Source organism: Cyprinus carpio, chromosome A19 (assembly GCF_018340385.1).
Source record: "Cyprinus carpio isolate SPL01 chromosome A19, ASM1834038v1, whole genome shotgun sequence".
In the NCBI taxonomy this organism is placed as follows: Eukaryota; Metazoa; Chordata; class Actinopteri; order Cypriniformes; family Cyprinidae; genus Cyprinus; species Cyprinus carpio.
The window spans coordinates 13,071,181-13,095,494 of record NC_056590.1 but is presented as its reverse complement, the minus strand read 5'-3'; the positions used below and the strand labels follow the sequence as shown (position 1 = coordinate 13,095,494).

At 40.6% G+C, this 24,314-nt stretch overlaps 3 protein-coding genes across 5 annotated transcripts; all 3 read right to left on the bottom strand.

Annotated features, from left to right (window-relative positions):
• Positions 1 to 4,694: 4,694 nt before the first annotated feature.
• Positions 4,695 to 12,228, bottom strand: LOC109057851 (thioredoxin-like protein 4A). Of its 3 annotated transcripts, XM_042776632.1 has the most exons (5): positions 12,168 to 12,228; positions 6,534 to 6,608; positions 6,098 to 6,276; positions 5,812 to 5,915; positions 4,695 to 5,089 (listed from the first exon to the last, which is right to left on the bottom strand). In XM_042776632.1, exons 3-5 carry the CDS (start codon positions 6,248 to 6,250, stop codon positions 4,918 to 4,920), a joined length of 429 nt encoding a protein of 142 aa, XP_042632566.1. In that variant the 5' UTR covers positions 6,251 to 6,276; positions 6,534 to 6,608; positions 12,168 to 12,228; the 3' UTR covers positions 4,695 to 4,917. The 3 variants fall into 3 exon arrangements, with proteins under 3 accessions (XP_042632566.1, XP_018930627.1, XP_042632567.1); XM_019075082.2 differs by lacking the exon at positions 12,168 to 12,228 and having other exon boundaries at positions 6,098 to 6,273; positions 6,534 to 6,603; XM_042776633.1 differs by lacking the exons at positions 6,098 to 6,276; positions 12,168 to 12,228 and having other exon boundaries at positions 6,534 to 6,612.
• A 1,775-nt stretch (positions 12,229 to 14,003) lies between these two features.
• On the bottom strand, positions 14,004 to 20,198 carry LOC109057853 (activity-dependent neuroprotector homeobox protein 2-like). Its single transcript, XM_042776630.1, has 4 exons — positions 19,959 to 20,198; positions 17,760 to 17,877; positions 17,534 to 17,626; positions 14,004 to 17,413 (listed from the first exon to the last, which is right to left on the bottom strand). The coding sequence occupies exons 2-4, from the start codon at positions 17,865 to 17,867 to the stop codon at positions 14,774 to 14,776; spliced, it is 2,841 nt and encodes a 946-aa protein (XP_042632564.1). The 5' UTR covers positions 17,868 to 17,877; positions 19,959 to 20,198; the 3' UTR covers positions 14,004 to 14,773.
• A 1,518-nt stretch (positions 20,199 to 21,716) lies between these two features.
• On the bottom strand, positions 21,717 to 23,713 carry LOC109057854 (nuclear transport factor 2-like). Its single transcript, XM_042776629.1, has 5 exons — positions 23,560 to 23,713; positions 23,242 to 23,405; positions 23,064 to 23,135; positions 22,885 to 22,983; positions 21,717 to 22,347 (listed from the first exon to the last, which is right to left on the bottom strand). The coding sequence occupies exons 2-5, from the start codon at positions 23,338 to 23,340 to the stop codon at positions 22,231 to 22,233; spliced, it is 387 nt and encodes a 128-aa protein (XP_042632563.1). The 5' UTR covers positions 23,341 to 23,405; positions 23,560 to 23,713; the 3' UTR covers positions 21,717 to 22,230.
• Between the last annotated feature and the right edge of the window lie 601 nt (positions 23,714 to 24,314).

The following is a 24,314-nucleotide window of genomic DNA, read 5'->3' as shown; positions in this document are numbered from 1 at the left end:
GGGGCCTCAAAAACTATTTTCACATTTAAGCAACACTTAAAATGTATGAATGCCACTGCATTAAACAATAATAAATGAATAAAATGGTATTTTTCACTATTCAAAAAAAAAAAAAAAAAGTTAAAAATAGGTTAATTAATTAAAACTAATAAATTAAAATTAATAATTTTTTTATTTCGAAGAAGAAAATGGCCTCAGCAACAATGTTGCCCTTGGTTGACATCACCTCAACAATTGAATGTTCCCATAAAAACTATATTTGATGCAGTTTATTTTCAAATTTCATTTGTATTTTAATTAAATTCAGATATGAAGTGCAATCAATTCTGCATATCTGAAGATATGCATTGGAAGAAACAGACAAGGTAAAAAGCATTTAGTTATTATTAAGCATTCGCACATCAAAGTTGCTGGAATCCTTTTGTTTTTAGAAGGGGTATTATTCTTATTATCCCTTTAAACCACATATACATTGTGCATATATGCTAACTGGCCTCACCTGAAACGAGAAACCTTAAACTAGAAAAGAGTCATGAAAGAATTTAATATTGACTTTTGACAATGCAATGTTTTATTATCATTGCTCTTTTATACAGTTATTATTTTTTTAGGGGGGGAAATTTAGGTAACCATTTACACATGTGAAGAGCAAACATAAGCATATTTAAACATCTTTAATAGAAATAGAAAAAAAAAACATTTTAATACATGTAAACACAAAAGAAGCCAATAGAAAAGCACATTGTTCATTGGGGAATCACATTTAAAAGACATTATACAAGCAAATTAAGATGACTTTATCACATATACATACACCATTTAATAGTTGTAAGGCAATATTAGAGTACAAGACAAATGTTGCAGCATAAACACTAGCTAGAGTCAAGGACAGGGACAATTCATTGCTGTTGTGCAGAAGCAGACATGTGTATTACTCCTATTGGAATCAAAGTTTTTATAACTTAAAGTGTGACTATTTTCATTTCGACACGTGATTTATTGAGGAAGTGGTTCAAATCAGATTCCCTTCATTAGAAATGGCAGATAAGGAAGTGGTGCATTAGTTCTGCATTAGCATCTGGTTCTTCTGGTTGGTAAGGAATTGACAGGATATCAGAGAATCCTCATCCAAAGCCAACTGCATGGATATAAGAGCATCACCTGCATCTCAACCTGGCAAAGACAGAACTTCTCATCTTCCCAGCCACCCTATCATTACAGCACCAGTTTATCATCCATTGCTCATCAATGATAATCCCATCGAGTTCGGCCAGGAATCTTGGGGTGATGCTTGATGATCAGCTGACCTTTAAAGATCACGTTCTAAAAACAGCACAATCATGCAGGTTTGCACTACACAACTTCAGGAAAATCAGACCCTTCCTAACAGAGCATGCAACACAGCTTCCCCTCCAGGCCCTTGTCATTTCCAGGTTGGACTATTGCAAAGCTCTTCTGGCTGGACTTCCAACAAATGATTCAGAATGCAGCAGTACATCTTGTTTTCAATGAGCCTAAGACGGCCCATGTCACACCGCTTCTCATCTCTCTGTACTGGCTTCCAGTTGCGACTCGCATGGAGTTCAAGACATTGGTGCTTGCTTACAGAACTGCCGCACCTCCTACCTCTGCTCTCTCCTATACATCTACATCCCTTCCAGAAGCCTGCGGATGGTAAATGAGTGGTGGCAAAATCACTTTCCAGGACATTTTCTTTCACTGTACCCTGTTGGTGGGAACTCCTCTCTTCCATGAGCATCTAACTGCCTCCAATAATAGTAAAAAAAAAAAAAAAAAAAAGTAAATGATTATCTTTTTTTTGTTTTTTTGTTATCCTCCTGTCCTAGTGTTTTACTCGTTTGAACAATGTCTGAAACCTTGTATAACGGCCACTTCTCGTGTTTACTTCCATCTTGATGATTTCAGAACGCCGGGTCATGGCAAACTTAATGGAAAGGATTTCATTATCACAATTAAACAATGGCAGATACACAATACTCCATCCAAATTCCTCTGGTGGCTTTGATGAACAAACAAGCTGATTTTATGTACAGTTAATCAAACATAAGACAGGTAAATTGCCTAGGTACCAGTTTCTTATCGCCAGGTTCCTTTGTTAGACCCCCTGAGAATTTCCTCAAATTCATCATGTTGTTTGGACTCACCGTGCCCCCATTTACTATCCCAACTCTGGTCTGCCCCACATACATGGAGTTCGAAAGTGGATTTAGTTTTAAGATTTTGTTTACAACCAACTTCAAGTGCACTTGTGACTCTTAAGTACGACATCAACTCACCTGTGTGTGACTGTCATGCTTTGAGCAACTCGGTGATTTTATTTTTGTCTCTTTCTGCACTTTCTGTGTTAAGATGCTAATGTAAATATCACAAATTCCCAATTTATCATTAATGCTAATGCCATTTGAAAGCAGATTTTCAAATGAGGTCTCCCCATCCCCTAACGTACAAATCCTACACTGACACCTTATTGCAAAGAAATGTTATTTTACTATCACTGAGGTACTATAATTGCTTTTGTTAATATTTGGAATTATTTTTATTTTCTTTTTAATAATCTTTTTTCTGGGCTGGCATGTTTTAGTTTACATTAAATTGCAAAAATGTATAAGTGTAAAAACAATTTTTTTTAAATAAAAATATGCTGTATTTAGGATTAGTTCACTTCCAGGATTAAAAATTCCTGATAGTTTACTCACCCCTATGTCATCCAAGATGTTCATGTCATGTCATGTCGGGAAGTCGTGGCCTAATGGTTAGAGAGTTGGACTCCCAGTCGAAGGGTTGTGAGTTCGAGTCTCGGGCCGGCAGGAATTGTGGGTGGGGGGAGTGCATGTACAGTTCTCTCTCCACCTTCAATACCATGACTTAGGTGCCCTTGAGCAAGGCATCGAACCCCCCAACTGCTCCCCGGGCGCCGCAGCATAAAAATGGCTGCCCACTGCTCCGTGTGTGTGTGTTCACTGCTCTGTGTGTGTGCACTTCGGATGGGTTAAATGCAGAGCACGAATTCTGAGTATGGGTCACCATACTTGGCTGAATGTCACGTCACTCACTTTCTTCAGTCGCAAAGTAATTAGGTTTTTTTAAGAAAACATTACAGGATTTTTCTCCATATAATGGACTTCAATGGTGGCCAATGAGCTGAAGGTCCAAATTGCAGTTTCAGTGCAGCTCCAAAGGGCTAAACAGGAATAAGGGTCTTATCTACCGAAACGATCAATAATTTTCTTAAAATAATAAAAATGTATATACTTTTTAACCACAAATGCACGTCTTGCACTAGCTCCGCGATGCGCATCCACAAACTCATGCCTTACATAATCACACTGTAAAAGTCAGGCATGGTTAGCTCTTCATCAGTGTACTCCTGTTCAAAAAGGTAGGGCAGGACGAAAAACTTAAAAATCGTCTGACATCGTTCTTTTACCTATTTTGGTAAAGGGCATTTGACTTTCTTTGCAAGTTAGCTTTGTAAACACTGAGTCAGTACTTCCTCCTATGTCACGCGTGACCTTTTCAACGTGACTACGTAATGCGTCAAGTCCAGTCGAGCTAGTGGAAGACAAGCATTTGTGATTAATATAAATTGTTATTATTTAAAGAAAAATACTGATCGTTTCGCTACCTCTTTGAAGCTGCAATGAAACTGCAATTTGGACCTTCAGCCTGTTGACACCATTTAAGTCCATTACATGGAGAAAAATACAAAAAGGAAACTTGATAAACACCAAAGTGAATTTAAAAAATAATCAAATTTGAAATTTGAAAGTTGAGCTGCAGCGCTGGTAGCCTTTGGGAACAGCTGTATTTCTGTTGTTCATTAAGCGCCACCTACTGTCAAACAATGAACTTGCAATTTTTTATTCAGCCCGTCTGCTGCTTTTGCTCAGATCAGAGAAAATCTGATGCAACTTTTATGTGGCAAACTTAAATAATAAGCTAATGTGCACTCTAAACCATTCAGAAATTAAGATATCTAGAATTATTCACCTATTTTTAAGTGCCCACGATAACAGTACTGTTCATGTTCATTACTGTTGTTACAGTGGCACAGCGCGTCTTCTAAGCGATCAAAGCAAAATGGCAAATTAAACCAATAAGACACTACATTTTAATACAAAAAAAAAATATGATTAATACTCTAAGTAATACTCTAAGTTAATGATTCAACGAACCTGTTACATAAATGATTCATTGATTCACTGAAACTATAATAATTTCACTGAAATTATAATCACTTATTGCCAATTAGCTTAATGTAACTTGCAACAGGCCCCAGTGAATGAAGCTTTTTGGTGGTCAAATTCAAAATACTCGACTTACTGAAATGAATCAAATCATATTCATCAGGATACAGCTATGATTATACTGTAAAATACGAAAAAAGCAATTCACCCACACCATGTTTAATCTACTTAATGTTAGCATTACAAATATGTGTAATTACCCATTTAAATAGATTAAGTTGTGTAAATAGTTATAGAGCATAAATATATAATTATTGTCTTAACTACATTTTGTGATAGCATATATTTATAGTTTTGACTCCATACTAGTCCTTCCTTGAGCTTAATAATAAATGTAGTTCATTTTGATTTTGCTGAACATATATTTAATTCTGACATGTTTAATAATTAGTGCTGCCATGGTAGAGTTTAGAAATACAAACAGCAGAAACACAACCAATATTTATTCATAGTAGCAATTTCAGAGAGACAACATTATAAAAGACAGGCGGCCATAACTGCAACAGTATAACATATTTAATTATAAAGCTGAAAATCCAAAACAAGGCCATTAAATATTCCAAATGACCATACCGCTGAATGCTCAGATCTTGTCCAATGTTGAAGAGAAGAAAAAATAAATTCCAAAGACTAAATAAGAGCACAGAGATCAGTATCTGTATTTGGTTGAGTAATCTTTAGGGGACACTACAAGACCTCGTCCTTTTCTTGCCCCCCTATAGACGGTCTCAACAATGTCTATCATCTCTTGCTTGTCTTCCATGGTCCAGTTTATCTTGTTGTTGTTACCAGTGCCAAGATCAATCATGATATGCTTGTTCCTGAGATAGATAAGCAAAAACAGAAATAAGCGTTAGCATAAATATGCACTGGAAAACTAGTACAACCATTAAGGAAATGACTAAAGGTAAATCAGAGCTTGTTAATCCACAATACTAAAGAATTTGTAAAGTACACCACTAGGGGGAGACACATGCTGTGCTTATGGGCAAAAAAAAAAAACAAGCAGGAAGTCTAGAATGTTCCAGAGAGCTGTGGCATAGTGTCTGATACAACAGAAATGATATAAAAAGTGAGGCACCATTTAAAAAAGACTTTCCACAAGACTAATATGATACAATCACGATCAAATTTTAACACATTGTTACAAGCCAAAAAACCTTTTAATTTATGCATGATAATCACAAAGATACAAGATGAGGACTCACTACCTACTGAAAAATGAAGTGATAAAGATATTTTCTATGGTAATTTGCAACAAATAAGTATCTCAAAAGAGTATAACTTGAATGTAGAATTGGAAACAATCATTTAAGGAAAATAAATAAATAAATAAACAACTAAAGCAATAACATTTAAATGCATGGATTATTTTTCTTAAAAATCTCTATGTCCCACAGTCAGTCAGTATATCTGGGAGAGTAAACGATGAGAGCATTTTTGGGTTGAGTATACCTTTAAATAAATGATCATATGCTGACTGACTTGGATGAATACAAAGGATTAATTGACTCGCTAGTCATTATAGTACCTGAAGACTTACCTGAAAAAGAACATGACTGTGCAAGGATCATACAACTCGTACATCTTGTTGAAATCTGGCACTTCTGTGATGTCCACAAGATAAATGACTGCAAAATTCTTCACCTGAGGAAACACTTGATATTAGACACATAAAACATTGATAGACTAACGCTACTATAAATAATCATTCCCAAAGCATTGGTGTAATGAAAGATCAGCTAAACATATTCATACACCACATAATAACAGCTGATCTGATGTGTTCATGTTCAGTTCGGTGGTTGAATACTAGGACGCTGGAATACCTTTTCGGCGATGCTGTACAACACTTCATCCATTTTCATACACGTAGGGTCCCAATCGTGGCCAAATCGTATAACAATCACACGGTCTTCCTCTGATAAAATAGCCTGGTCCACTTGCCAGCCATTGTGAAGATGAGGGAGCATGTACGACATTTTTTGAGGGATATCTAAACACACTTCTAAAGACACACGAGGTTGCTGTCAAATTAGTTTGCTTGAGAACCGCGCGCATTTTGTTACTAAACTGTTCCAACGTTATAAAATAGGATGTGATACTAAATGTTTACATTGATTTCGCACGTTGGTTTCTCATTAGCAAATTTAGCTCTGAGTTCTAGAAAATACTAGCTCATGCCAACGGAGGTTTTCTTCAGTGAAATATTAGACTAATAAAAAAGGAACAAAAAAAACTTTTAAAGAGAACTATAAACCTTACCTCACGATTTAAAATAAGCTTGTCGTTTAGATTAAGTGTGTGTTGTGAGTTTATTAGATGTATTTACTGTTTTTAGTTCCCTTTCATAGGTCACTTCGATGCTGCGGTGACGTCACCGTATGGGAACACCTTCGGTGTGACGAATGTCTGAAGCCCTATACCATCTCGCCAATCCTATTGGCCAAATAGCGCTTGGCACCGCCCTACGCATGCGTACGCATCGTATACCCGGGCGCCGCGCGCTATTTCGCTCAGATTTCATTTCCTTCAGGAAAGAGAATCATCTGTGCCCTGGAATCATCTCGCGTTCATAGCGGTTTTCTCGAGCAGTGTTAACTCCTCTTCGCGGACGCGATGAGCTTTCGAAAGTGCAAGGAACCGTGTACCAGGTTCATCACTAAGGGAGACACTCACGAAAGGTGCGTAGTCTGTTTGGGATTACATCACGCGCAGTCTGCGCTTAGTGGCCTTTCCTCTTGTCCCCACTGTGATGGCCTGCGACTTAAAGTACTGCGCTCGAGGGTAGAAGTGTTTTCCAAGGTCGCCCCCCCGCGTCTAACCCCCGCCGTGTCGCTTCTGCGGCTGCCGAGGCACCGCACGAGGCGATGGCTTGGGGAGACATGTGCGACCTCACTTACGACGACAGTGCGGCGCTGGAGTTTTCTCCACATCGCTCGCTCTCCCCTACCCGAGTGCAGGATGCCACCTTCGTCGAACCCGTTGTGTTCTCGGACGGGGGTTTACAGCCCACCCCGGAGGCATACGATGCTATCTCCTTCGGTTGTGGGCAGTTCGACGACGACGTCTTATCCACCGCGGCTTCGGAGTCTGAGGACTTCGTGGCAGATACGGACAGCCCTCTCCCTCCTAGCGGACAGGAGAAGCGCGTCTCTCCCTCCTACAGCGAGCTGTTGGATGTGGTCTCTCGTGCGGTGGGTAAGCTGGGACTGGACTGGGAGGTTGAGAAGGCCGAGGCCCAACCTTCATCTAAGCTGGACGACCGTTTTTTTTGACTAGTCGTGCTCCCGCGCAGCCCCGTAGGCCCCTGCCTTTTTTTTCCCGGACCTCCACCAGGAGGTTTCGAGGTCCTGGAAGCAGCCCTACTCGGCGCGCATCACGAACGCTGCGGCTGCGGATTTCGCCACCATTTCAGATATGGCGAACCGTGGCTATACAGCGATGCCTCCGGTTGAGGAGACTCTCGCCGAACATCTGGCGCCTAATTCGGCCACGGCATGGAAGTCTCGCCCCCTCCTTCCTTCGAAGGCGTGTCGAGTCACGTCTAGCCTCGTCGGGAAATCTTACATGGCTGCTGGCCAGGCGGCCGCATCGCTCCACTCTATGGCGGTCCTCCAGGCCTACCAAGCGGAGCTTTTAAAGGATCTCGACGAGGGGGAGGGCATCACACCCGAGGCTGTGAAAGAGCTGCGTCGGGCAACGGATTTGGCGCTACGCGCTACCAAACATACTGCTCGGGCAGTGGGCCGTTCCATGGCTGGTTTGATTACGGTCGAGCGCCACCTTTGGCTGAATCTCACCGATATCAAAGAAAAGGATAAATCTTTTCTCATGGACGCGCCCATTTCTAAGGACGGTTTGTTTGGAGAGGCAGTTACGTCGGTGGTGGATAAATTTAGGGCAGCGAAACAGCAATCAGCCGCTTTCCGCCAGCTGATTCCACGCAGACCCAGAGAGACTGAACGGCGGCAGGCGCCCGCGCGGTCTCGTTCAACCTCTTCAAACCGCCAACGGGCTGCCTCACGGGAAGAGCCTTCGCCTATGGCGCCCCCCTCGTAAGGACTGGGGTCCTAAGGCTTTTCCACCAGCTCGCCAGCGACAGCGGAAAAGATTAGACCTGAGTTCGACGGCTAATGCCTCTCGCTCTCGGGCTCCTAATAGCAGCTCCTGATATTCTCGCTGCTTGCCAGGGACTGTGCCCTCCGCTAGAGAGCGCTATTGGACCGTTTTCGCGCATCCAACCCTCTCACTGCAGTCCCCACGCTCTAACATTGACTGTCTCGCCGCAAAAGGCGCTTCGAGCAGCATTGGATCGAGTAACCATGTCAGGCGTTTCCTCAGACACTCTGTGCGATTCAGCCTTCAGAATCCGAGGAACGCTACAAGGGTCTGGCAAAGACGGCCCGTTTATGACGGCTCATACAGCCGCCGCTTTTTCGCTAGCGGCAGAGCCCGATGTTCATCTTGTTGGATTAATTCCTGCCGTGGACACGCTTAAGGATTATACACAACGAGATGCAGCGGATTTGACGCACGCGCTTCCCCGGCTTACGGACGCCGCGAGCTTTCCGTATTCGGGCATGTTAACGCGTATGAAAACGCTGAAAAAGGCGGAAACCTTGAAACCACTGACGCTATTTCGGGCCGCGTGGGAACGCTTGCCCGGCATTTCGCAATGGGTGTTACGCACGATTCGTCTCGGATACACCATTCAGTTTCGAAAAGGCCCGCCTCCTTTCCGCGGAATTCTTCCCACGGTTGTGAAACCCAGAGGAAGTCGCGGTGCTGCGGCAAGAAATGACAGCTCTGCTGAAGAAAGGGGCTATAGAAGAAGTACACCCCTCTCAGATGGAGTCAGGTTTTTACAGCCGCTATTTTGTTGTACCAAAAAAAGGGGGCGGTTTGCGACCCATATTGGATCTACGCCGTTTGAATCTTGCACTCAGGACGAGCAAATTCAAGATGTTAAACGGTAAAGTCCATTTTGTCTCAGATTCAACCAAACACTTGGTTTGTCACGATCGATCTGAAGGATGCATATTTTCATATTCAGATCATCAAGAGACACAGGAAGTTCCTCAGATTCGCTTTAGAGGGCAAAGCGTATCAATACCGTGTTCTTCCGTTCGGCTTAGCCCTGGCTCCCCGAACTTTTTCAAAATGCATGGACGCAGCTCTGGCCCCGTTGCGGCTCCAGGGCGTTCGTGTGTTGAATTACTTGGACGATTGGCTGGTGTTAGCTCAATCACAGACTCAAGCACTCTCTCACCGAGATTTAGTGCTGAATCATTTAAGAAGCCTGGGCTTATGCACGAATTTCCAGAAGAGTGTTTTAATCCCCTCTCAACGGATAACCTTTCTGGGAATAGATTTGGACTCTCGCGCGATGACAGCCAGACTATCTCTCCCGCGCGTTCAGTCTCTCACGTCATGCGTGCGTCACTTCAAAGTAGGCCGCACAGTGACGGTGAGTTTGTGTCTCAGGCTGTTAGGTCTGATGGCAGCAGCATCCCCTGTAATTCGTCTGGGCTTACTTCACATGCGCCCTTTTCAGTGGTGGACGAAAAGTCAGAACATTTCACCCCGTTGTTTTCCGCATCGTACGATTTCGGTGACACGGAGGTGTGTTATGTCAATAAAACAGTGGATGTCAACCGAGTTCCTTCTAGCCGGAGTTCGGCTGGGGATTTGTGCTTCCCGAGAGACTGTCACGACGGACGCGTCTTTGACCGGTTGGGGAGCTGTTTGTCAAGGGCGCCCAGCTCATGGAGTGTGGACAGCGACACAACGCGGTTGGCACATAAACAGGTTGGAACTACTGGCAGTTTTTCTAGCTCTCCAGTATTTCTCAAATCTGCTGACCGGCCGTCATGTACTACTCAGGTCAGACAACATGGCGGTTGTGTCATACCTGAATCATCAAGGAGGGTTACGCTCTCGCCCCCTGTGCAGGCTGGCGAGGAGTATTCTTCTTTGGTCTCGGAACAGATTTCTATCGATCCGAGCAGTTCATGTCCCCGGACGTTTGAACGTCGGAGCGGATCTGCTATCCAGACAGACTCTGGAGCAGGGGGAATGGAGATTACACCCACAGACGGTGAGCCTTTTATGGCAGATATTCGGAGAGGCGAGAGTGGACTTATTCGCGTCGAGCACGACTACGCATTGCCCGCTGTGGTTCTCCCTATGCCCTCCATCGCCCCTAGGCCTGGATGCGTTAGCTCACGATTGGCCCAGGACCAGCTTGTATGCTTTTCCTCCAATTCGTTTAATTCCAGCGGTGTTGTCCAGGATACGGCTGGACAGAGTGGAGCAGCTGCTGCTGGTGGCTCCGTGGTGGCCCACACAGCCGTGGTTTGCGGAACTGGTCAGTCTAATAGTGGGCTCTCCATGGGAGATTCCCCTCAGACAGGACTTACTATCGCAAGCACGAGGGATGATTTGGCACCCGAGGCCAGATCTGTGGAAACTGTGGGCGTGGCCTCTGAGCGGAGTGAGTTAATATGTCCCGGTCTTTCTGCGGAAACCTCCGAGACTATTATGAATTCCAGAGCAGCATCTACGAGACGCTTATATGCTTTCAAATGGAAGCTGTTTACGACCTGGTGTGGTTTTCGTAGTATAGACCCAGTTTACTGCCCAGTGGCTTCAGTACTGGAGTTCCTTCAAGACCGTTTCTCTGATGGTGTAACGCCAGCAACTTTGAAAGTTTATGTGGCAGCCATTTCAGCTAACCACGTATATATGGATGGTGCTTCAGTGGGCCGTCATCCGCTGGTCTCTCGCTTTTTACAAGGTGCGCGACGGCTGAGGCCTTTCCGCCCTGTGCGAGTTCCCTCATGGGATTTATCTATTGTACTGCAAGGTCTATCAGGACATCCGTTTGAGCCCTTGGAAACCGTACCGGATAAAATCCTGACCTTGAAGACAGTTCTTCTTATGGCCTTATCCTCCCTCAAGAGAGTTGGGGATTTACAGGCTCTTTCTGTTTCGCCGTCGTGCATGGATTTTGCACCAGGCTTTGTGAAGGTATTGCTGCGACCGAGGCCTAATTATGTCCCTAAAGTCGCTTCGAACCCCTTTCATTTTCAGCAGACGGTCCTGGAGGCTTTACCCCCTGCTGGGATAGGATCAGAAGATCTAAGTCTTTGCCCTGTCATAGCGCTTAATACTTATGTCGATCGATCAGCCTCATGGCGTGAGTCCGACCAGCTGTTTGTCTGTTTTGGACATAAGAATAGAGGCCATGCTGTCACAAAGCAACGCATGTCCCATTGGTTGGTGGAGGCAATATCTTTAGCCTATGAGGCGCGCGGTCTCGCCTCGCCTCTAGGAGTCAAAGCTCATTCCACTAGAGCAGTCGCTTCCTCTCAGGCGGCCCTCAGTGGATCTTCTATGGCTGATATCTGTGCTGCGGCAGGATGGTCCTCACCGAGCACTTTTATAAAGTTTTACAGTCTGGATGTAAGGACGGCTCCTGGCTCCCGGGTTCTCTCCGCTTGAGCAGATGCTTCCTTGGATCCCAGCTATCAGGTACGTCAGGCGTTATGGTATAGGGTTCCCATACGGTGATGTCACCGCAGCATCGAAGTGACCTATGAAAGGGAACATCTCGGTTACGTATGTAACCACAGTTCCCTGAATAGGGAACGAGATGCTGCGGTCCCGGCCGTTCCATACCTGATAGCGTTCTTCTCTTCAGTTCATGAAATCTGAGCGAAATAGCGCGCGGCGCCCGGGTATACGATGCGTACGCATGCGTAGGGCGGTGCCAAGTGCTATTTGGCCAATAGGATTGGCGAGATGGTATAGGGCTTCAGACATTCGTCACACCGAAGGTCACCGCAGCATCTCGTTCCCTATTCAGGGAACTGTGGTTACATACGTAACCGAGATGTTCTGCGACGAAGGCGGCTAGTGGACAAATGCGTTTAAACAGATGTCTTTATTTATCGCCCTCTGCTGGATTGTAGAAAGCGGTAGAAAGCTGCGTGCTTCGCTCAGGGGGCAAGGAAGTCGACCGGAAGTTGAAGTCGGCCGCGTGCCGCCATCTTGTAGCAGAACTTCACTTGCGTTAGCATCCCATTGACTCCCATTCATTTTTGCGTCACTTTGACAGCGAATAACTTTACATCTGAGGCGTTTTAAAGACTCCATTTGTCCATTATTTATTTCTAAAGATACACGACAATGTATAAAGGGCTCCATTACCTTCTATGTTACATTATGGCCCCGTAGAAACAGTTTTTGTAAAAAATAGGCTAACGATTGCGTCATAACCACTCGACTCTTTGTCGCACAGTAGAGAAATTACCGTACAGACAGGAGGAGAAGCTCGCAGGCAATCGGGGAGACGTCAAGAGATATGGCGTACTGGCGTTACATTTTAAAATACTATACAAAATAATTAATCAGAATACTTACTCCTGCTCACTCATGCCAAAGAACTCCCCGCTCAAGCTCGCCGTCTCTGTAAGATTAACGATGGCAGTTTGCACGCACAGCTACTAGAAGGTTTACATCTGTCAGACAGGTTGCTGACGTCATCAAGCTTAGTTTGAGTCTGCGCGTCAGAAACGGAAGTTCTAAAAATCGCTAAAAACGGGCTTCACTTGTCTCAATTGAGTTCCAATGGGGTCGCTGTGTCCATTTCTTTTACTGTCTATGGCTTCGCTCTCAAGTCTTCTTCTTCTTTTTCGGATGCTTTATTGCGCGTAGTACATACCGCCACCAACTGGACAGGAGTGTGAAGCGTTGACTGGGAATTAAAAAAAATATGAATAATTGATACTAGACTATATTCTGCTGAACAATCCTGTTTCCCTTAGGTAACACAATAAAATGATCTTAACTCTTAACTCTTTCTGTGCTTTACGAAATATACTTATTACTGACAGTAACACTGGCATTAATTCCAATTAAATGACAATGTCTTAATGATTCTATAAACTGAATCCTTTCTCTGTTCTATTTTGAACAATTTTCTGGCAGGCCAGACTGTGCACAGTTTTCAGATTCTATTTTCCCGCTTTATGAACGCTCTGAAGTCTACAATAGAGAAAGTTTTTTTAATTATTGTAATGTATTCAAAGAGTCATTAAGGAATTAGACTTGAGATGCGTCAACTTCACTTATTTGTCCTTAATCACAAACAAACATGCACATCAATGGTTTCTAAGTGTTATGGCAAAATATGTTAATTACTTTGCTATTTGATTTATAATTACCATGTATTCAGCCATTGTGAACTCATTTTATGTTGTAATGTTTATACTTTTAAAATTTCATACCATTTAAAAATTTCAATCGTAAATTAATTTAAGACCATTTCACATTAACCTGAGAAAGCAAAAAGTTACGTAAAAAATGAAAAACTTTAAAGAAATTTTGTCCATGGACCTTTATCTTCAATGTTTTAGGTTCAATGTAGGTGTATTGATGTATGAAGGAAAGTGTATACCTTGAGATATATATACTGTATACACATATACATACATACATATATATATATATATATATAAAATGACAATTAAGTTTGAGGTTTGACAATGGCCATTACTACACATGAACATTCAATTGAAAGTGCACTTGTAAGTATATATATATATATATATATATATATATATATATATATATATATATATATGCTCTAATTTATTTACCCAAGCTTTATTTTGTAAGCTTTGATGTTATTGTTTACTATATTGAACAATTTTATTTTATATATTTTATTTATACTGAACAGAAATAAAATAAGAACTCAAGAGTTTACAAGATATTCTGATGCTTACAATCATAATACAATTGAAATGAACTGCATCCAAATCATCCAAACTCCTCTGCACAGTTCCACACTTATCAACTAGTATCAGTTTAGAGGACGTCACTTAGGTAAGCAGCATTACTTCATATTATAAGAGAAAACATTTTTGGCAAAAAAAAAAAATCTGATCAAAACAATAGTTTGAATATTTATAAAAGTATAAGGGAAGCAAAATAGAAATTCAGCATCGAATGGAACTGATTAACAGAAAGATATATGGTCTAAAACAAAATGGAAACAGGTAACTTCATAAAGTCTTGCATTCCAACAAATATATAAAGAATATGTCACAAAAAATTGTTCATGACATTTGGCAAATATGAAAAGTATAATCACACAAACGGTTTCAACCCTAAAACTATAAATGAGCTACAGACATCTATTTTTACATGGACCTTGCTTAAAGTTATGCCTCAGTGAAAAGTAATGGATGTATACTTTAAAATGATTAATATGAAACAAAACTAAAGTATTCACACACACGTTTATGAACAGCAGCCAAAAATCAAACACATTTGCGCTTGTTTCAGTCTCTCAAGTCCTACTTGGTTAACAGTTTAACACTAGTTTCGGTGAGAATGGAACATATTTTGCATTGTTTCAAGGAACACGTAACGTTTTAGGCTCTCAGTACACTTTGCTTTCAAAGTCCTCCTTTGTCTTTATTACTAATGTGAAGCTACTCTTGGTCCTCCATCTCTGTGTCTGTCACGGTGATCAACTTCTCCGGCTCAATCTCTGGGATGAGGAGATTATGCTTCAATTTCATCAGCTCTGTCATACTGAAGCCTAAAAGTACCACAGCCTTAGTTTTCTGCATGTTCTTCAGACATCTGGTACGCTTTGAGCCAATCTGGCAAGCAATGTCAGTTTTGTTAATCATCAAGCGGCTACTCAGGGCAAGAATCTCCTTCTTGAGCGGGTAAGGCTGTGTATTAAAGTACTTATTGATAAACTCACGACGCTCTTCAAAAGAGCTCAACTCCATTCCAGTAGGATCCAATGCTAATTGTACCGAAGGGTCGACTACTGCTTCAGGCGAGGGGACCATCAGACCAGCCAATCTGTCTCGCTCAAGTTTTCTCTTCCTTGCCAACCGTTCCTCCCGCTCTCTCTTATTCGCCTCCATAGCTTCTCTGAAGGCTATTTCAAGGCGCAGCTTGCTCTGCACCTCTGCTTCTGTTTCTGGTGGCTGCATGGCAGGAACAGAAGCTTGAACTGCAGTCGGGGTTGGACCAGTGATTTGTTTTGGATGAGCTGGGTATGAAACAACTGCTCGGTTTGCTCTAGGAGTAACAGCTAATCCTAAATTCAGTTTATCACTATCCTTGAGACTCTTCGGTGCACTGCGACATTTAGCCAAGTGGACAATGATGGCCTTGGCAGTGGTTTTCCCAGTGTACACACCACCACAGTAGAGGCATCTGTACGATGGGGTTTTAAGTATAGCATGCAGAGTGGGCACAATGAAATGCTTCTCTTTGAGGTGCATTTGATAGCATTCCTTGTTCAGAAGCTTCTCTGGGCAGAAGGGGCACACTGTGCTGTCAAACTTGGGTGTGGGCATGTTGCATGGTGTGGACAGCTTGCTAATAGCCAGAGGATTGTTGGGCAACATCTTCAAAAAGATCAGATCGAGGGAGCTTGTGACCAATGCAAGATTGATCTCCTTTTCACCCATAATTAGTTTAGGAGCCGTGGTCCTGATGTCGAAATAAGGGAAAAGCAGATTTCCCGAATCATCAGTATACAGTCGGTATTCACGCCTCATGAAGTCACAGTTGCTCTTTCGGTTCACATTATGTTCCATCTGGATGTGTTCGACAAGCTGCTTGATGGAGTAGAAGAGCCCAGAACAGAACAAGCAGTTCATGCCATGAAGCAGGTGTTCAAAGACTCCCTTTTCTGAAATCAAGATCTTGCATGTCAGGCATTTCACCGTCTTGTCTGGCATCTTCTTCAAAAATGGAGCACGCGCGGCTAGACCAATCTTGGGCATTTTAGCTGCCTCTTTGTGAACCTCTGGATGGGACTCATAGATATCAGATGGGAAGAGCTCATTACAAATAGGACACGTGATCCACTTCTTGGTTTGTTTGGGGGCTGGCAAAGAGCTGTTTTGTTTGTTTTGCTGAACAGGTGGGTTGTTCTGGGATGCAGGCAAGGGTGGTTTGCTGACTCCTTGGGAGTTATTTCCTTGGACCGACAGGACCTGCAAAGGTGCAAGAGTGTAGGTGGGCAAGCCGTCGACTTTGTTGCCAGTGGGGATCAAATGGCTCAGAAGGGATTGAGAGGTTATCATGGTGCCTCCAGAAGCGGGTTGATTAAGGGGCATTCGTGGATTAGCAGCGAGGGACTGAGGAGCCGGTGGCCTAACAGCAGGTACATTAAGGCGAACACCTGGCGGTAAGACAATTTGGCGGGAAACTGGTTGCAGTGGTGACTGGCTAGGTAGGCCTACTCTGACAGACACCTGATTGGGAGGAATGCCGCTAGGAGCAGGAGGCACGGCAGGTCTGGTAATTTGGGTGTTCTGAAAAGACAGTGAGACTCCAGGCCTCAGTAAACCCTTCGCCTCAGCGCTTGCAAGCTGAACCAGAGCAGAAGCTTGAGTTGGGAGAAACGCCTGGCTGGTTCCAGGGGCAGCAATGACTGCAGAACCACCATTTTCTGGTCGTGTAACTCCACCGGTGGCCAGTGTAGCAGTCACCGCTGGCTGATCTTTCATCATTAAGACAGCAGGAGTGCTTTGAGTTTTCGGTGCTAGAGCAGGGTACTGTTTCTTACTTTCTACTTCAAAAATTAGAGCTCTGATATGAACATCCAGTTCCTTGTGCTTTTCTGAGGTTAGAAGATGATACAGCAAGTGTTCGGATGTCTCAGCTGATACGTAACACTTTTTGCAGTAGAATTTCTGAGACCTGTCTCCTAGGGCCAGAAGTTCCCGCTCCGATCTCTGCCCGGCGTATTTATTCAAAGTGGAAGTGTAGTGATAAAGAAGAACATGCTTTTTCACACTATACAAAAGAGTATCTTGTATATGGCATCTTCGGCACTGAAACGTGGTGCCGTTTACAGCCTTTGGAGGTAGCTGTGGAACTGTCTGAGTTTCTAACTTTGTGTCCTCAACATGGAACAATTTGAGGTGCCTGGAGACCACTCTGGGTGGGGCTATAAATGGGCAAGAAGTACATGCTGAAAGCTTGCACAAACGCTCTTCTTCATCATGGTGGCGTTGAACATGGGTTTTGTAGGCATGCCAGGATCTTGCAGAGAACTCGCATAAGGTGCAGCACAATCCTCGTGTCCGATATTCCCACTAAGGATGGAAAATAGAATTTCAGCCATTTGACATTCAGTATTCAGAGATGCTCATTATTTAAACAATTGTTGCTCAGTAAAGCTAAGCTAATTCACTAAAGTGACATTTTAAGTTCACCTTCTTTTTCCACCGGCCGTCAAACCCATCAGATAAACTGCACCAGTCTGTGGCATCAAAAACATTGTCCCCAGGGTAAAATTCCTGGAGTTCCTGATAAACAAAAAAGAGAAATAACATTTTAAATGTAAAGACATTAAGCAAAAAGCTATTTTAATACACATGGACATGGGATTTGAGTTGTAGTTTATTTTATTTTTAAGTGTATGTTGTAAAACAAACATACCTGGCCCAAATTAAGACATTCTTCAAGTCCAAATTCTCCAAGAATGTTTTTCACTTTTCGCCTTGTTCTGCGGATCTTCTCCAACCCTCTGACTGGAAACTGGTACATGGTCCTACACCTGAAAGAGAATCACTTTCGTTTCCATTTGGATGATGACATTATTTTGTGATTTTTTATTTTTATTTATTGAAGAGTCTTGAAATTATACAGCATAATTATTTAAGACTACAATAAATACTCAGTGACATTTTAGGTGTATGTCACACACAGCACTTTTTAACAAATCACATTATGCATGCAGAATTTGTTTTGGCATCGCTGACTTGCATCACTGTCTTTTTTTCAGACTGAACAGAAAACAAACACAAAAAAATCCATCACATACAAAACCATTCAGAACACCAAAAATCAATTTTTGGAAAAGCATTTCACCTGGACTCATTATTGTTAGAGACAATTACGTAGTCTAAGGATATTGGTAGGGACCTGTTGACACCCACATTATTACCATGGAAAACAACATGGATATATAGGGGATACTGACTACAGTGTCCGAGTAATGAATCCAAAAACATTCCTTGCAAAATGTCTGGTCATTTAATTTAGATTTGAATTAACAAATCAAAAGAGTGAGCAAAGTCTAAAATGCTGGCTGTTAACACTTAATTAAATCAATCATGTTTTGTGTTAGTGTCAGCAATTTTAGTTTGGAATTTAGTTTGATATGTGTTTGTTTGTAATGAGAATATAAACTCAAGACATACATATTATTACATATTGTTTGTGACTGCATTCATTTATATACATTTACACATTCCTTTAAAAGGATTCCAGAATTTTATCAATGTCTATTTCTATGCAACAAAAAGCAACTAAAATTATTTGTATATTAATACATTTTATAGTATATCAGTATATTTAAAAAACACAAGGTTCAGAATATGTAATTCAAGAGCAGTTAAATAAAAATTTGAATTTAATGAAAATGTCTGTCACATTTTAGCCTAAAATAACCATTATAATTTTTAGTGAAATATTTATATAATAGTTACACGTTCTCTCTCTCAAGTGTGTGAGATATATATAAATTATTAAAATTATTAAATATAAATTTTTTCTACGATTTCTGTGTATTCTGTCTTCACCTTAATTATTTAAATGGATGTCACACTCTGAACAAATATGAATGTTATGGGTTACCTTATTTATTTTATTTATTTATATATCACCCTTTATTTTACCAGGTGATGTCCCATTGAGATATTCAAATTTCTTTTACAAGGGAGCCCTGGGCCCTATAATTCAAATTATCAACGGAAGCTTGTCACTTTTGACCTGATAAATATCTGACCCTGGATGGTCATCACTTCTCCATTACTCAATTATTCGTTTGATATTTGATTTTGCCATTAATATGCATTTGGGTGAGAACTTGTCATGAAAACGTGCGCAAAATAATTTTAACAGTCCTTCATTTTCTTTAGGTAAAATTTTATTATTTTATTTTGTTGTGAAAGAGATTATAATGTTCATGATGGGTCATAAGAGCCTATCTTTGCCTGTTGAACGTGCAGTGATTATAACACCAAAATCTGTTGAATTCAGTACTGCAGCAAATTATACAACACATCTCACTCTCATGGAGAACTACCTCATGTAATATCTACAACTCTCTATTCACAAATGTTGGAAAGAGACATGCTATATATGCATGCTAAATGTACGCATTGCAATGACAGAAAATGTCACATCTTAGCCCTGCATCAGTCAAATACAATTTTTTTTGACAGCACAAGTTTACATTATCATACCCTGCGAGCGCCTAAATGCATATCTAATTCAAGCTGTAATTATTTATCTATTGCAAACATCAACTGCTACCGCTGACCAAACATACCCACAACCGCCAAAGCACACGAAATGTTCGAAACAATAGTCTACTGTAACTCTACACTGGTCAAATGTAACGTTAATGTATCAAAGCGCCCCACATCAACATGAATAATTCCAAATCGCAAAACAACTGATTCCATCCAAGAGCGCGCGGTTCTAAATAACGCGGTGATGCCACAAAGTATCCTCTTCGCAGCTCTCCACTAATGTGCTTCGTTCTACTTCCTGATCATACCGAACCCGCAACAACTGAACGCCGAAGCTAATGTGCCCACTGCTATCGAATTGTGAGGACATTAACGTTACCTTTTTTTCAGCGCCACACACCGACTCAGGGAGGGGATTTAACGTTAGCTACTTTCTCCAATCCGCGTGCTTGCCAAAACCGATGATAGAAGACGTGTAGGATGTTGAAACAATAATTCTGCGCTCACAACTATGGAAACAGCAATGAAGTGTATTTATTAATATTTGCAAGTAGGACTCATTTATTGTGCTTGCCGTTTAGAGTCGAGAAAATGGCGCATTGAACAACTGGGAAGTGACGTCAGGGCATAATTATCATACTGCGTGGCTGGCCAATCGAAATTCAGTATGCTTGAAATGGAAAAACTTTCTTAGATATCACTCCTGCTGGTTTTCAGTGGTAATCACGTGGAGTGGTATGACTAAGTTTTAAGTTGGACCTAGTCCGGTTGGGGTTAGTTTCAGTCTTTCAAATTCTCATCATAATGAGGCATTTTCTTAGATGTGGTCTGGCCACGAGGGGGCGCACTTACTTGTAATTCATAGGCCTAGCCACTAGATGGCACCTTGGACAGTCAGCAGGTTGCTGAGCAACGGCACAAGATGGGAGGGGTCTTGTCGCTGAAGTCATATCACACCACTAGTCTTCATCCAATGGGTAACAAGTAATTTAAACTATCAAAGGCCTATGAAAAACCGGCTTATAGCTACTTGCAGTGACGGTGCATGAAATTTTTAACGATCCACATGGGTTTTTTTTAATGCATGACAAAAAGTTACATTAGACAATACTTGCGAAGCCATTTTGTTTAAATGAATGTTTTGATCGCAACAATTTTGTTCGCATTTTTAAAATTTAAAATTATGTCAATCCAATGTAAACATTTATAAATAATGCAAATTTCAGCAATCATGGATTTTTTTATGCAATGACCCGATAATGTATAATGATTACGATCATCGTTAACATGCGTTGTACATTTCATAACGACGTTGCACCAAAATTAACTAATTTGTTCACAGATTGTTCTGTATATCGGAGATGTGTGCAGTTTTAAGGGTTGTCAGGCCATGGGTGATGAAAAGCGGCTTACTTAGAAAATCTTGAGTATTTTGATTTCCTAGTGGCTAAAATAGTACTAACCTAGCAAGTTGTGCGATTTTATGTTATACGTAAAATAATTTTCATTCTTAATATTTTAGAATATTAACTAATGTTGTTAAAAAAAAAATAAGTACTTGTTCTCAACTTTTATAATATACTATTAATAATATTATATATATATATATATATATATATATATATATATATATATATATATACTAAAAAACTACACTATTAAATTAAAGACACAAATTTTCTTTCAAATGTTTAAGAAATTCAAGTGTCATCCTTACACTATAAGATAAAGTTCATAACTAAAATGGCATAGCCACATTAAATTTGTGCTTCGTTTACTTCTATTAAAATGAATGAGAGTGAGAATACAAGCGTGTAAAGAACTTTCGTATTTTGCTGCGTATCGAAATACAGTTTGGTGAATTCTGTCCTGTTATTTATATTGCAAAACAACATTCGACCAACAATTGAACTTAATGTCGCAAACTGACCCCTTAACTCAAAACACAAACACCCTCTATGGGTGCAGTGAAGTCATATACAGCAAACAGGTGAAAAGACACTTTGTAGTGTTTTTATCTTGTATGTATTTGTATTTGAAATTGTTGGCCTTGAACCTGTTGTATGTAAAATGTTTCCACAGACACTGTATTTTGTTTCTTTCTGTGGCAGACAACACAGAAATGACAATAAACCACTTCATTTGACTATATTTTATTGACCAATCAGCACCCAGTACCAGAACTATTTGCTTTACAAAAGTTGATATGAACCTTCTCATGACCCTCTGAGGCAAATACAGTCAAATAATGTACAAACTGATTTGGAGCACCAACATTTTCTGATAGCATTCATATTTTTATCATGGTCTTGATTGTTTCACTAATGTAAAATCTGCTTTTATTATTATTTAGATGATCATAAATCAGGAACAAAGACATTTGACTAAAACAATGATGCATATGCATTCAAAAATGGATTGTACTAACAGGAGATTTATTATCAAACTGCAGTTGTTTTCAAACGGTGCATGCCACAACATACAAATTATGATTATTATAATCAGTTGTTTCTAACATGTCTTTTTTCTTATCTGGAGATGATCGTGAACCTTCAAGATCCTTGGCAAAATACGACGAAAACTGTTTCGGAATATGAAATATGAAACCATACTCCAGATACAAAAGTTGCATGGACTGTAAATACTGCATACTATGCTCCAAAGTTATGAAGAGCTAATCGGAACATGTCATTGGTGCAGACCCATTTGTTATCTACATTCTTCAGCAAGAAGACTTGCTGAAAGCCCATAACTTGGTCTTGATCAGCCTGTAAAATTTTACAAAAACAATATTAATCTTTGTTTTTTTACAGTCATATTAAAAGGAATAGCTCAGGCAGTCATTACAATTTGCTGAAAGTTTACTCATCCTTGGCCAATTCAAGATGTAGATGAGTTTGTTTATTCATCAGAACAGGAGAAATTTAGCATTACATGACTTGGATCAGCTGATAAAAACACCACGATAATCCACAAGTGATCCTTTTGTCAATCAATTCATGTCTTTGAGGCGTTTCAACTTCGTCGTGAGGATTTTTGTGATGTTTTAACAGCTGTTTGGACTCTTATTGTGACGGCACCCATTCACTGCAGAGGATCTATTGGTGAGCAAGTGATGTAATGCTAAATCTCTCCAAATCTGTAGTGATGTAATGATAAATTTATCTAAATTTTTGATTTATTGGTGGTGAGTTCTGTTAGTTTAGTTTTTCATTTTTTGTTTAAATATTAATTTAAGTAATATAGAATCAGAGATATCATTTTCATTGAACAGAAAAGAACGGTTTTAATAAATGCAGTCTTACTTTGAGCTGGCCCATGACCATACTCATGACACAGCTGTCTGGAGTGGGGTGGTGGTCCTGAGCGGTGATGCTGTGCTGAATGGACTGAAAGGGAAGGCTCTGCAAACAGGCACATGCTGTTAGACGTCATCAGGAAGACGGTGTGACAGTAGTGACAGCTGTATAAGAAGTTAACTTACACTTAGTTTGGTCATGATTGCAGTCTTCCCTTGAAATCCCTCTCCTTCCCAAGTCAAACAGGAAGCATCAGTCTAGAGGAGAAAAATGTAGTATCATAATTGATATACAGGCTAAGAATGGAGTACTAAAACACAATATTTTACAGCTAAAACACAACAAAGATAATAATTCACTCACATACAGGTCGGCGAGCTTCACGCGGTCTGTATCAAACTGCTGATAATAGTGTTGCACGAATCCACTTCCGATTTGCTCCCAAATCGGTTTTTCTGCCATGCTTTTTCGCCGTATTAAAGATCCTGTGCAACTTTGAACAGAAAAATTCCCACGTGTAGCCGAATCTGCAAACAAACGCTGGAAATGAACTGTTTGATCACAAAGTTAAACGAGAGTATATAATATATCTTATTATATCTGATCAAATAGTCATTCTAAACAATATTCTTGATGTAGATGTTATTTTCAAACTTTAAAAATGACTGATAGCAACGCTACCTGGGCTGTGTAACTTCGCGCCTTATTGGCCGGAACCAGAAGCAGCGCTGAAAGAGCTAGCGGCAGATCTGAGATCAGCTGTTAGGAGAGTAACGTTAGGTGAATCGGTTCAGTGCAGATGTTGGGGATTCATTTTTTGGTCATACGAAACGAGTGCACAACCGATGCTTGCTAAGAAGTTTTTCTAACAATTATATGCATGTGAATATAAACACTAGACAAAAGAACAATTGTTAATTCAGAACAAAAACAACAACACTTTACAGTTTGTTAAAGTATGAATTAAGTTATGCAAACAAAAAAAGTATTATTATAACAATAATAATAATTAAAAACAGAAAAATATTAAACTTCGCTTCATTAGTAATATTAACAATATTATATACATAAAAAGGAAATGGATTTATACATAAAATGTGTCATTTTTTGGAACCTCAAATAATATTGGAGCATTTTGTATGAATGTATAAGGAAAAACAGGGCGTGTGTCATTATTATTAAATGTTCTATTAATTATTGTACATATCCGTTCATGTCTATTCAGTGGTGCACACATATTTTCACTTCGGTGTCTATCCGTTCATTCTTTGGGTCATGCTTATTTTAGAGTATTTACACAAGCAGAGCTATAAATATATCTCTAAACTTGTATTTGTATTTATTAGCTTTAGCAATATTTTATACAATTATTATAATTGTTGTATTATATATTATATTTATATCCTGAAATGTGTGTTTTGATGTCAAGCACAATT

Coding starts and splice junctions, on each gene's coding strand:
- LOC109057853 (XM_042776630.1), bottom strand. CDS start 17,867: ATGTACCAGTTTCCAGTCAGAGGGTTGGAGAAGATCCGCAGAACAAGG. Junction 17,627..17,759: donor AATGTCTTAATTTGGGCCAG/GTATGTTTGTTT, acceptor TTTGTTTATCAG/GAACTCCAGGAATTTTACCC. Junction 17,414..17,533: donor ACGGCCGGTGGAAAAAGAAG/GTGAACTTAAAA, acceptor TTCCATCCTTAG/TGGGAATATCGGACACGAGG.
- LOC109057854 (XM_042776629.1), bottom strand. CDS start 23,340: ATGGCAGAAAAACCGATTTGGGAGCAAATCGGAAGTGGATTCGTGCAA. Junction 23,136..23,241: donor TGAAGCTCGCCGACCTGTAT/GTGAGTGAATTA, acceptor TTTCTCCTCTAG/ACTGATGCTTCCTGTTTGAC. Junction 22,984..23,063: donor CAATCATGACCAAACTAAGT/GTAAGTTAACTT, acceptor GCCTGTTTGCAG/AGCCTTCCCTTTCAGTCCAT.
- LOC109057851 (XM_042776632.1), bottom strand. CDS start 6,250: ATGTCGTACATGCTCCCTCATCTTCACAATGGCTGGCAAGTGGACCAG. Junction 5,916..6,097: donor TGTACAGCATCGCCGAAAAG/GTATTCCAGCGT, acceptor GTGTTTCCTCAG/GTGAAGAATTTTGCAGTCAT. Junction 5,090..5,811: donor ACAGTCATGTTCTTTTTCAG/GTAAGTCTTCAG, acceptor TATCTATCTCAG/GAACAAGCATATCATGATTG.